Below are 13,810 nucleotides of genomic sequence, written 5' to 3' on the forward strand. Positions count from 1 at the left end.
GTAATAGTTTTTATATTTCTATTAGATTATATGTAATTTTTGTAATGTAATGTTGTTTATGCTGTATATAATAATTATAGGTTTTATATGTCAAATTTGTATATTCATATTGATTTATACGTTTATCTACCCGCAATTCAATTTTATATTGCCAAGAGAGCATGAAATCTATTTCAATATCCTAGATCAGGAATTGGATCCAATTTTTTCTTTAAAAAAAAAAGTTATAATAAAGACAATTCAAACTAGGCTGTGGTTCAATCCACTTTTAATTTCAAAAGTATATTTTATCAATGATGAATCAATTAAAAAATACATCTACATAATACATAATTCCCTCTAATTTTGATGTACCATGATCTATTTCATTTAATTATAGGACAAATTCTTTTCAAATATACTGGATATTTGATATGCAGCATTTTAATCCTAAATATAACTTCTCTATGTACGCTCATTTCCTTCATTTTTTTCATTATTATCCATTATTTTGTCACCAATATTTTATAGATTTTTAAAGTATTTTCTGGACTGCAATAAAATCTGGTTAATAGTATTATAAATGCATCAGAAAACATAAAATGCTATGTAAAGTAATAATGTATGTTTAAATAATATCAATAATAGTAATACCAATAATATTTGTAAAATGTTCGTGTAATTTCTATGCATACACCTAAAAGTACAACGTTTCCTCTTTTTATTATGTATTTCGTTATTGTATTGCTTTTTCAAAAAGTGATTGTCAACATTTTAATCATCTTAAAGATGTATCTTCCCCAAAAACATGAAAAATAAAAATTAATAAAATCAGACTTTTAATAGGCTATTTTGTAGTTTTAACAAAGTTAATAAAACAATTGGTTAAATTCAACCAAAAACCCACCTATTTTTCGCTTTAAATTACGTTTTTTTTTTCAATCCAATTTTTGGTCAAACTGAATAACTACTACTAAAATGGCATATTCCAAAAAAAAATTCAGGGGCACTGTCAATATTTCTTTCAACAAAAAGAAATAAAAATGGTGTTTTATTCTATTGAAATACAATGTGAATCAAGTTGTGGGCATCCATTTTGTCTGCTTTATTACATGCCTCATCCTTTACGAGTTCTTTTGTGGAATTTTAATCATAACCTGAAAAGAAGAATTGAGAAATTATGGTTTGTTATTTATGAAAGCAAGTCATAAAAGTTGGGCATATGCATACCCTTTGTGTTTGGTTTGCTAAAAGAATGTTACATTTTCTTATTAAGTTCTACATTTTCTATTTATGGTTCTCTCCTCATTATGCTTTTCACGTTTTGTTGTGTTAGAGGTATTAGATAGTTTGGTCTTGTGCCCATGGTTGACTAGCTATGGTCTAGAATCTTTGCTATGCTCTAGGTAAAATATACACTCTTTAATGAAGTTTAAATTTAATAAAGATATTAATAAATTGTGTTCAGATTTTAACTATTACTACATTATGATTGTAAAGGGCTATTTTGTACGTTTTACCTTTTACTTTCCATCTTTTTAAAACTCTACTGCATTTACACTATAACCAACAATTTTTAGTGATACCATTGGGGTTTACCAATTAACACAATTATGTGTGTGTGATGAATAAAGTACATTGAATTTGTACATTGAAACGCTTTACTTACAGATTTAACTTCAGTGTAATTATCAAGGCCATACTCTCCTTTTTCACGTCCATTTCCGGACATTTTGTAACCACCAAATGGCGCAGCTGCATCAAACACATCAAAACAGTTCACCCTGAAGGGCAATGTAACATGAACATTATAATTAAGTAATAGCAGGGGTTGACTCGGGGTGGTATAAAAATGATGTACTTTTTATATAAATCGATTATTTTACCCGATTCTCAGTGTTGTATCTCCACATACTGCAATATTTGCCCAGTATAATAAGAATATTTGGTAATCTCATTTGTATCACATGGTGCCTGTATCATGTGAGGCTAGATTTATGCTATGTTACTAGGCAATACATGGAAAACATACAGTGTGTGATGCAGTACCGATGATATGATATATAGTATCAAGAAACGGATGGATCATTTTTGACATTCAATAATAAAAAAAAATCATATACTTAAAAATATAGATTAATTTACAGTACCACTTATTAAATATTATTAACTATGTCTTTGAAACCAGCAAACAATCGCTACTTTTTTAATTTTCAACTACAGTACAGTGTACTATAAATCTAATAGCTAATTGTTACTGTCGCTCCAGGGTTCTGGTGGTACAAGTCTTCTCGTATAAAGACTATAATTTTGAACTTGAGTGCATACAAAATAAGTGTGAACCTAGTACATCTTTTGAGACAAGGATGGGGTTACCCTAGTGTACTAGTTCACACAGCCACTGTCTTAAGTGCCTTAAGTAGGCTACTGAGTCCTTTGGAAGAACAGACCAATATACTGAAGAGAACAAATAATAAATAACTGCTACTGCTAATCTTACCAGACAGATCCTGCTCGAAGGCTTTGACTGAACATCATGGCCTTATCAATATCCTTGGTAAAGATAGATGCAGCCAAGCCATACATAGAATCATTTGCCCGTTCTACCAATTCATTCTTGTCACTAAATTTCATTACTTGCATCACCGGACCAAAGATCTGGATACAATAAAAGACATGTCACGCAAGATATGTAAATAAAGATATAGCAAGCATTTAAATCTGGTTAAATTACTGCTCTGTTTTTGCACGTAACCCTTTGTAGCCTATGCTTGGGGCATTGTCTTTTATGACGATCCTAGGAAGTATTGTTTTTCTTATCGCGCTACCATGAAAAGGTATTATATTTTATCACGATCCCATGCACTACCTTGCAATACAACAAATTATTTTAGCCACAAAGATGTTGAGAAACACACTATTGGATGACTATCATCTTTCCTGGCAGTATTAATTGTGTACGAATTGATACTATAATAGTAGCATAGGCCAAGGTTGTAGGTATGACGGAAAAAAGTAAGAACATATTTCATATTTCAGGAAAGGTATCATTTGATTTTACAGTATTTTAATTATGCATTTAATTTAGCATACGTATCTTAAACATAGAGCATATCATAGTTTTAACAATTGTGTGGTTAGAGTCTTTAGTAATCAATGTGTAGCTACCTCCTCCTTCGCAATTCTCATGTTGTCCTTAACATCAGTGAATACTGTAGGCTCAACAAAGTATCCCTTGTCTCCATAACGATTGCCACCAGCAGCTAGGGTTGCACCCTCAGACTTTCCACTGTCAATCAAATCCAAAATCTTGTCCATTTGTTCCTTATCAACCTTTAGAAAACAAAGGAGATACACCCTCAACCACTATCACTAATACTAAAGGGAACTTGTACTCATTACTCGCCAGTATCAAACAACATATGCTGCAGGATTCCGTGCCCTCTCTAGGCCCAAAGTAACTACAGTACAATTATTTTTTTGTGTATCCGAAGGACAAAGCAATCAAATGCAAACACTTTGTTTGTCTATAAATGAAATAACTGGTAACTTGTTGATTCCCATTTTAAGAGGTAATTTCAAACTATTTCTGAACTCCCTGAGTAAATAAGGGTAAAAACTCACTTGTGGACCTTGCTCATTGTTAGGGTCAAATGGGTCTCCAAGTGTGCGTTTCTCAGCTCTCTTGATGGTACGTTCAACAAATTCATCATATATGCCATCTTCAACATATGTCCTGCTTCCAGCACAACAACACTGTCCTTGGTTGAAGAACAAGGCAAAATGGCTCTGTTCTACTGCATAGTCCACTGAAAGAGTTTATAATACAACAATTCTTACATGCTGCACATTATGCAAAAGCCTCAATGCACTTAATATCAAAAATAAAATCCAAGAAAATTAAGAAAAAGTGAGTTTTTAAAGCTGCCTTGAAATTAAGCAGTTGAGGTTGTCAAACAAAGGAAGACAGAGACCCAAGAAAAAGAATTATTAAAACCATAAATGCTTTGTTGACGTATAGATGGAATGAGGAAACAGAGAACTCAATTGCATAGACCTCTTTAAAAAATACAAAAAAGTTCATGGTAGAGCATCAGAAAAAATAAATATAAAATAAATAACATATATCTTGCAGTTAACGTGGCTGACTTGCGCACAGGTATAATATTAATACACGTAAATCTTCTAATTGTAACCCTGGGTTATTATTCTTTGATTGTTTTTTAGGGTGGGTTACTATTAGAAGGGGGGTTACTATTAAGAGTAGTGGGTTACTATTACTAATCTTAGATTAGAAAATAGTAACCCACACCAACTATTCACGTCAGCAAATCATAGCAAAATAATAAAACAGTACGAATTTGTTTGAACTCTAACTTTATTTTATAAACTCAAAAACACTGAATCGTCCCCCACTTCCGAGATCAACATGCATTATCTCCTTATTTTCAAAATACGGCTTCATCTTAAACGACCAGTCTTCATAGTTTTTGTGACTCTAATATTAACCCCATGGGTTACTATTAGAGTAGTGGGTTATTATTATAGATTGACTTATATTAAGGTGGGTTACTATTAGAAGGGGGGTTACTATTAGAGTGTGGGTTACTATTAGAAGATTTACGGTATTATAAAGTAACTATGTATTACTGGGACATGATTATTGGCTTGTGCAGTACAATAATTAATTATAGGCCTAGGCAAATTCAGCAATGGAATGTATTTTAAGCCTATATTTTGGCAAGATTGGCTATGTAGTGTCACAGAAAAAAATTACCCTATAGCCTAAAAGCGTACATCACTCCTTTGAAGGTCCTATTTTTCTAATACATAATTATTGCTTTATTAAATATAAATTTATTTGACTCACAATCAGCATCATTCATAACAATGAGTGGACTCTTTCCTCCAAGTTCTAAAGTTACACGTTTCAAGTTGGAATCACCAGCAGCTTTCTTAATAATCTTACCAATCTATTACACAATTAATATGAAAGTATTGCATTGTTTCTCTCTTTTTATCATAATTTACCATAAAGTGTACATTTAAGACAAGGAATGACCTGGTTTAATGTAAGTCTTAAGTAATATATATGCAGTATTTTTACAAAACATCAAAAATTGTAGGAAAGGTCTTCAATGTTTATACATCTAAATGCCGGGTGCTGGTCAACCCGTACCCAAACCAACCCGTACCCATGCCAACTCGTACCCAACTTGGCTAACCCGTACCCAAATAATTGGTCAACTCGTACCCACTTTGGCTAACCCGTACCCAAACCAACTCGTACCCATGCCAACTCGTACCTAAATATTTGGCTTACTCGTACCCAAGTATTTGGCTTACTCGTACCCATTATTTGGCTTACCCGTACCCATTTTTGGCTTACTCGTACCCATTATTTGGCCTACTCGTACCCAATTTGAATAATTACTTGTAATGATTTGATCGGCGCAAAACTAGTGGTATGCTTTTGCCGTATGAATATTTTTATATTTAAATTGTTTTTTTATTTTACAGGTCTCGGTGAAATGTGTGCTAATAAAAATGACCATTGATTTGATTGTAAACTTCGTTTAATTAGGCATATATTTGTTAACATTTATTTAAATAGTATTATAGTTTTATAAACGTATGTTTGATGTGTCTTTTTTATTTACGTAAGAGAACATTAATTAACAAAAAAATATTTTAACTGTTGTATAGTATTACAATTCTCAATTAAGCCCAGGTAAAGTAGGCCTACCAACAACGTATAATTTTTATACTTATCAATTTTTATCACCTAATTATCTTCCCTGATTAGATTCGATCAAGTAATTATTATTTCTATTGTATTGGTAATTTAAAATTGGTTGAATTAACAACGCCCTGTTTTAAGCAAAAAGCCCACAGGGCTATGGGGTCGAATTACTCGTAGATTTCGTGTTATGTGTTTTTGCTGACCGGGATTAACCTTTTATTATTTATTATTTATTACGCATTTATAGGGCGTCAAAGAGACGACTCAGTCGTATGATCGTTTTCCATATATTGTATTTATTAATAATTCAGTGAAATGATCATATCGGGGATCATAATTATACACGTACTGTAAGGCCTGCAGGGCTATGGGGTAGAATTACTCGTAGATTTCGTGTTACGTGTTTTTGCTGACCGGGATTAACCTTTTATTATAAAAAACACGCATTTATAGGGCGTCAAAGAGACGACTCAGCAATGACGTATGATCGTTTTCCATATATTTTATTTATTAATAATTCAGTGAAATGATCATATACACGTACTGTAAGGCAATTAAACATTTTGGCAGATTTTCTTCTATATCATGCAGCTATGTGTTTTTGCTGACTGGAGATTCCTCTTTTATATTAAAAAAACGCATTTGTAGTGTGTCAAAAAATAGACAACGCAATGTGGCGTATGATCGTTTTCTATTTATTTTTTTTCTTAAATAATTTAGTAAAATGATCTGTTTGTTTACGGCAATTAAACATTTTTGGTAGATGTTTCCTCAATAACAGCTACGTGTTTTTGCTGACGAGGGATTCCCTTTAAAAAAAAAAATACGCATTCTATAATGTATCAAATAAGACAAATTAATGACCTACGACCGATTTCCCATGGCAACGAATGTCGTATTATTTACTAAAATAATATAAACGTTCTGAAGGCCTATCTACACGTGTCTGAGTATACTTAGGCCTACGTCCGTATCTGTCAGCGATAAGATGATTTTTTTTTTTAGTTTTAGTAGTATGTATTTCGGTTTTTTAGTCATAATAATACAGTAATAATCATTATAAAATGAAAACGTAATAACAGCAAATGTCGTCGTTTGTAATTAAATGTTAAATTATTGGAGGTTACCTTTTATTATTATTCTCACATCCGTCATTGTATACTAGGGGATTTGTTTTATAAATGGCAATAGGCCTAATCTACTTAGATTCATTATTCTAATGCTCACTTAGCAGCAAAAATGAGGCTCATGGTATCCACTTAAATAGTTTCGTGATTTTAAAATACAAGTGACTACTTGAAAATGTATTAAATATTTTCGAAATGTTAAAACAGTTTAATATTTTCCAAAACTTGCAAAACAAAACAACAAAAACCATTTTAAAACGATTTTCAAAAAGCACATTAGTCATTAGGCCTACTTCATTATCTGTAAAATAAAATGAAACAAATTATGTATAATAGATATTCATGTTTACTTTTAATAATTCAAGTTTTCATCATCACAGACTAGTGGGTATTTCAATTTCCGTGTACTACTATTCGTAGTAAATAATAGATTAATAACTATTCATAAATGAAAAAAAAATAGAATGCAGCACAGCCGACCACTGACATCTTCAACAGAGCCATATATATATTGCTCTGATCTTCAATGTAAAACAGCGCCCTCAAGTATTAACTTGACCTAATATTACGACGTACCATACGATGAAAGCTGTGATTTTTTCGTACGAGTCTGTACATATTATTATACTTTTTAGGTCTATAGTTTTTGTCATTATAATATCGAACATATGATTGGTATCTAAAAATGTAATAAAACTGGGTTTAAATGTAATATAAATATACTTTAAATAGCATTAAACTTGGGTACGGGCCAGCCAATGATGGGTACGGGTCAGCCAATGGTGGGTACGGGTCAGCCAAAATTTTGGGTACGAGTAAGCCAAAATTTGGGTACGGGTTGGTGGGTACGAGTTGGCATGGGTACGGGTTGACCTGTATTCCTAAATGCCTATAGGCTATAGTCTGGGTCTAGGTTACTGTCTTGAGTCTAAATGTAGGAGGTCTTGCTAGGCTTAGCTTTCAATAGGTTATGTGGATACAGTAGGCTCTAGGTCTAGCCAGGCTAGGCCCCTTGTTGGTAGTACTTTTTTATTTGATGTTTTTTGGTTTGTTGGCATAAAAAAAAACCCAAAATAACTTGTTATCCAGCAAATCAGTAATTTTGTTAAAAGTGGTACACGGTTTGCATGACATGACGTCGCGGCATCTAGTTGTCGTCGTCTGGCCGTCGAGTGAAATAGAGAGCAGTCAACTTCACATTCACATGATCTAAAGGTTCCTAGTATTACGAGAGTGACAAAAATCTACTGATATCAGTGACTAATCTTACTTCTGTGGATCCAGTGAATGCAACTTTATCCACATCATTGTGTGATGCAATGGCTGCTCCAGCTGTAGGTCCGTAGCCTGGTATTACATTCACAACTCCTGGTGGGAAGCCAGCCTAAAAAATACAAAATTTATATTAAAATTATGAGGGTTAACAACAATCTGAGGTGGGAGAAAAACAGTACACACAGTACACACTTCCTCTACTATGGGGAAGACCCAGGTATTTTCGCTGAAAAATTACAATTCTTCCATTAATTTGTTTTCCCTACACGATCCAAAGTGGGTGCATCACATAACAAAAAGAAAATTTCAATCCTTGCATGATGCATTCTGATATTATAACTATTATTATTACAACTTATTTTTCAAATATTCTTAAGGTAAGTCTCAAAATGTTGAATTCAATATCTGTACTTTATTTTTAAATAAAAAACAAAAACTTGTATACAACATACTCATGGAATTTTATTTTTTTTATTTTAGCAATATTTTAAGCGGGTGGTCCATCCAGCCGAAGCTGATCATTAGGGACCCTCACAGAAATACATCATGACAAGACATAAACATGTAACAATAAAAATTAAATTAAAATAAATATCAAGATGGGATCGTTTTACCTCTTTGCAGAGACCAGCAACGTACAAACCAGTGAGTGGAGTCTGTTCTGCTAACTTCATCACTACAACATTACCCATGGCAAGAGCTGGGCCTAGCTTCCAGGCCTGCATAAGCAATGGGAAGTTCCACTAAAGAGAGAAAATAATGTTATTATTTGATCACATAGCCTTTAAATTCTCTTAAAGCCTCATAGAGATAAATTACACTTTACACAGAGAAACCAGCCTGAAACCTATTTATATTTTTGTAATTTTATTTGACTACATAAATCACTGTCTATATATCATTCGCTGCGGCTTTAGTATTACGTAGTGAGTAAGTAGTTCTTCGGTACACAAATCCTTGATTTGAAAGTTGCCAGTTTTTACGCAAAAATTACAGTATTCAAGAACAATCTATGGGAACTTACTTCTAGATAGTTTATTAATAAATTGCCCTATAAATTAGTGATGGGACTGTTTTTAAGGATCAACTTACTGGAATGATCTGACCACAAACACCAACAGGCTCATGACGAGTATAGCAGAAATAGTCACCATCTGAAAATAAATATATAAAGTATTTAAAGTAACTGATCACTGAATTAAGTAAGCACTTTTAAGTAAAGCTGACGATCCCATAAACCTGACCCATGGTTTTATTTCGATTAGGCCAGGTAGTTGGGTATGGCGAGAGGGTCTAACCTCTACCCCACCATGGATGGGACCGAAATTTATAATATGGACCTTATGGCCGGAAACTGATACTGCAGTGCTAGCAAACTGCATGGTTAGTTCGAAATCCTCCAGGCTATACAGTAGGCCTGAAATTAGCTTAAAATGATGCCTATGGATCTGAATCCCTTGTTTATGGTAATATTAAAATAGTATGCTGTTTAGTTTACTCTACGTTTCGATCAATATGCTTTGATCGTCCTCGGGAGTGTGATCGAGTGGTACAGCAAACATTATATCAACATAAGATATCTTCTTTCTTATTTGTTCTTTTAAATATAAATTGAAGAAATGTTTTGAGTATGATTTCACTTTTTCTTTCCTGTTGTAAAGTATTCAATTCTGTAAAATATTGTACAGTACATTTTAAATTGTATCTTCAATCCGATAATAAATAGAAAAAATATTTTATTTTTACCTTGTAAATTTTTTAGGAGGTTTGCACAGTGCAATTAAAAATGTAGTGGAAGAAATATTAACTTACTGACTGGGATTGTTTTCCCATGATTTTTGTCTGCCCAGCCAGCATAATACCTAAATAATAATAAGTACATATAATACAGTAATATTATTGAACATCATCAAGTATGTGTGTACAATTTTTCCCCTTTTTTCAATATTTATTAATTATACAAACATATGTTAATTGGTATAAACTAGATGGTACGCTCGCTTCGCTCGTGTACCATCTAGGTCGTGCCCACAGATGGTTCTCGAATACACAGTAATTTCAGTGTAAAAAAAACTGGCGACTTCAAATGTACGTACCGCAAGACTTTACAGAAATATGAATAAATAGACACAATGATTTATGTAGTCAACTAAAATTAGCACCCTGGGAATTACTTCCAAAAGAGAAACTTGTCACACAAAATGAGTCCAAATTTTTTATTTGAACTCATTTAAACACACCCAATTTGTGTTTTGTATGTAATTAGGGTTTATGGATGGGGAAGAAGATGGGTACAAAGAGGAACAATTTTTAAATATATTCTTTATCCAACGAAATATTTGTTCATGTTTTATAGGCCTATAAATAATATACCACTAATACAGTAGAACACTTGTGATTTAATACTTTGTGTTAAAACTGTCACTCTCATAGTCGATTGAAATAGTAAAGTACATGTAACGATAAACCACTACAACGTTTATATTTTTTGTAATTATTAATTAATATAAACGTTTAGAAGCAACTGTTATTTGTATATTATGTGTTTTTATATCTAACAGTACCCACACTCACAGTAATACATTTATTTGTATATGTGTTTAACAGTACCCACACTCACAGTAAGAAATTTCCGATTCAAATGGCGACCAAAAATGGTTAATGGTTACAGTATTGTCAAAGTATTGCAATACTATATCTAAATGTTTTAAGTTTATCCCCAAGGGCCAATAAATTTACCTACTTGTGTTAACCAAATAATAATACTGGGAGAGACTGAGAGATTGGAATGTATATTAAATCTATAAAAATCTTCAACATTATGATGTGTACTCGAGCTGTTCAACTGGTTTTCAGCTATCAAAAACAATTATCGTAGAAAGAGATAGGTAAATCCGAACGTCCTAGTATTATTGTGTGCGGATATTTTTCAAGATGGACATCCATTAGACAGTGTATACCACGATCGGAAACACCCCTATTTGGGGCAAATCGTTGAACCTAAATTCGTTTTAATTGTCAATAACTAATTATCTAACTCAATTTAATTAGGAAACAGGGTTACATCAGGTGGTTAAAATCAGTACCAAAAGTACAAACCAACTTTATATACCATCGAGTAAACATTCTAGAAGCAACGCGCGATTTTACCGAATTTTGCCCTTACGTAAATTTATATAGATATCATAGAAAGCTGCAGGACACATATCAAAATGTGGCAAGATGAAATAGATAGTGATTGTTTAATTTTGGAGTAAATCTATTAATCACATTTAACAGCTCTCATTTATAGTATGCTAACTCAAGCAATCAGGTCAACGCAAAACGGGAAGTAGTTCTGGCAATCTTAGGTGGCTGATTCTGAGTAAGTGGCCGAGCAGGACTCACTCACTCCATGGTTCTGGTGGTAATGAGTCTTCTCGAATAAAGACTGCAGTATACACTGTAAGACCAATGTACACAAAATGCTTGTGTGCACTTTAATTTAAAGAACCTAGTAGACCTACATCTTTTGAGACAAGTAGGGGTACGTATACCTTGGTGTTGTGTACAGATGATCCAGAGAGCGCCAGATGGCAACACTGACATGACATGATTCAATATTACTAGTAAAAGCATGTAGTTCAAATTGGTACATCAAGTCCAAAACACCATGAGTAATGATCGGATCAACATGGCACTATACTAAATGTATGCACATTATATATATTTGTGATGTCTAGGCCTACATGATCACCCAATGTGAATGATGTGTTAATTTATCATCTAGCTTATCCCAGTGGATGTACAATTTATTCTGAATTATTCTAATTTAATAATAATTTGTAACATTGCCAACTAACAGTTGTCATAAATATTACTTGTCATGCAATTGACCTATATTTAAATGACTGGATATCAATGCACTATTTATTGGTAGCTTGCCAATATCACTAATCCAAGGTCAAATACTAGGCCCATGGTAGTAATACAGCATTCCAACTAATATAAATACAATGTCAACAAGTTAAATTGCAAAATATACTGGAATTGTGTAATTATATCAGAATCAACTATGAAACTGAAATTTAATTCGTCACTTTAAGGTAATCTTTGTGACTGAAGAAAAACAAAATTTGTTGCAATTAAAATGAAAATTAAAACAATTATAGACGGTTTTTGGCACGGGGTGTTGCAAAATCTAGGCATTACTCAATCTTGTATTGTTGTCACAAATCATTTTGAAATGATGTTTTTGGTAAATTCCAGACCTAAATATTAATGCGGAAATTGTCTTTATAAATTATAAGACAATCCCTTAGTGAGAATAATTATAATAATATTAAGATTTCTTACAATCTGCCGACATACAATAAACAAATAAATGGTTGATCATGAAAAAGGATTGAATCAGCAACAACATATTGAAATTTCAAGAAAATCAAGAAAGAGAAATATGCTGTAATGGCAATTAAAAGAGAGAAAAAAATGTAAAATTCAGATATGAATTCACAACATTTTGTAGATTCAAATTATACATGAATTTATATCTACAACTCTTTTATACTGATGAGCTACAGAGATTTATAATTTCTTACTTTTTCTTTTTACAAAAATGTGAATATAATCCCACGATGACATAACACTGCAAAGGTTTACCACAATCATCAGGGGTGGATCCAGCATGTTGAAATAGGGGGACCAGACCAGACACTAAGTACATGGGTCTGTGGGGGAACCGCCGATTGTTTGATTTTTTATTGTTCTGCAAACAGAGTCGACGATGTTTTGTTTTGCTGTACGGTTAAGTCGATAGTTATGCGAAGCTGTGTGGCTGCGCCAATTCCCACCCTTGAATCCGCCCCTCTGGATCAGTTCAGGAAGAGATAAACATTCCGCTGTAGGTATTCACGTCCAAAAAAAAACAGAATCCAAAATCAATCAACCATGAGCTCTGTCGGCAGATCACAGGAAAGCTCAGCTTTGATTGACTTACAATGAAATTATACAACCAATGCTGGTTTTTGTAGTCGTGCTCTTCAAAATGAAACAATGGACCTTCTTATGGTACATTTTCTCTAACAGATTTGAATAATAAATGATATTGAGAAAATAACCTTCTTAGCACTAAATAAATATTTCTCAGACAAAAAAGCACATATGGCATGTGGAACTAGGCATGGGAAGAAAACAACTGGTCAGCATTCAAAGATTTTCCAAGTAAACAAAACCTGTACGCGCTGATGATTGATTGAAAATGTTTAATTCAAGTTATATACAGTATACCTGGTCATCTGATTTTTTGCAATTACCATTAATTTTTCATATTTTTTTTAATGCCTTAATTGCTATCATTTGTGTACAAAATAGGGATTTTACTTTTTTAATATAAACAATGTATCCCATTTCTGCTCGGAAGGTTCTTAAATAAATTTAACCTTAAAAATCCTAGATACTGTAAAACTTATTACACCATTTACTAGGGAGGAATGGGTATCCTTAATAATTTGAACCAATCTCTGAATAATAACAAACCTGTAGCATTTAATAGTCAGCTCAAGATCGCCTGCATGTGCAACATGGAATGGTTTTCCATTATCAAATGTTTCAAGACTCTGTAAAAAAAAAGATATTGTTTCAGATTTATACTGTACTAGCACTATCAGTTATAGATTACTGTATCTGATAAAACTTCTAGAAAGTAGGA

General features: G+C 32.7%; 1 protein-coding gene across 2 annotated transcripts in view; it reads right to left on the bottom strand.

Annotated features, from left to right (window-relative positions):
• Positions 1-251: 251 nt before the first annotated feature.
• Positions 252-13,810, bottom strand: part of LOC144844715 (aldehyde dehydrogenase, mitochondrial-like) — a 54,505-nt gene continuing 40,946 nt past the window's right edge. For both annotated transcript variants that reach the window (XM_078701754.1, XM_078701747.1), the window contains 11 exons: positions 13,639-13,718; positions 9,937-9,986; positions 9,217-9,278; positions 8,739-8,867; positions 8,120-8,233; positions 4,850-4,952; positions 3,604-3,788; positions 3,148-3,312; positions 2,480-2,637; positions 1,649-1,763; positions 252-1,136 (listed from right to left, as the gene is read on the bottom strand). In XM_078701754.1, the coding sequence (XP_078557880.1) occupies positions 1,104-1,136; positions 1,649-1,763; positions 2,480-2,637; positions 3,148-3,312; positions 3,604-3,788; positions 4,850-4,952; positions 8,120-8,233; positions 8,739-8,867; positions 9,217-9,278; positions 9,937-9,986; positions 13,639-13,718 (1,194 nt within the window). In that variant the 3' untranslated portion in view covers positions 252-1,103. The remainder of the gene's footprint in view (positions 1,137-1,648; positions 1,764-2,479; positions 2,638-3,147; positions 3,313-3,603; positions 3,789-4,849; positions 4,953-8,119; positions 8,234-8,738; positions 8,868-9,216; positions 9,279-9,936; positions 9,987-13,638; positions 13,719-13,810) is intronic.

This window comes from Antedon bifida, chromosome 1 (genome assembly GCF_963402885.1).
Source record: "Antedon bifida chromosome 1, ecAntBifi1.1, whole genome shotgun sequence".
NCBI classification, from domain to species: domain Eukaryota; kingdom Metazoa; phylum Echinodermata; class Crinoidea; order Comatulida; family Antedonidae; genus Antedon; species Antedon bifida.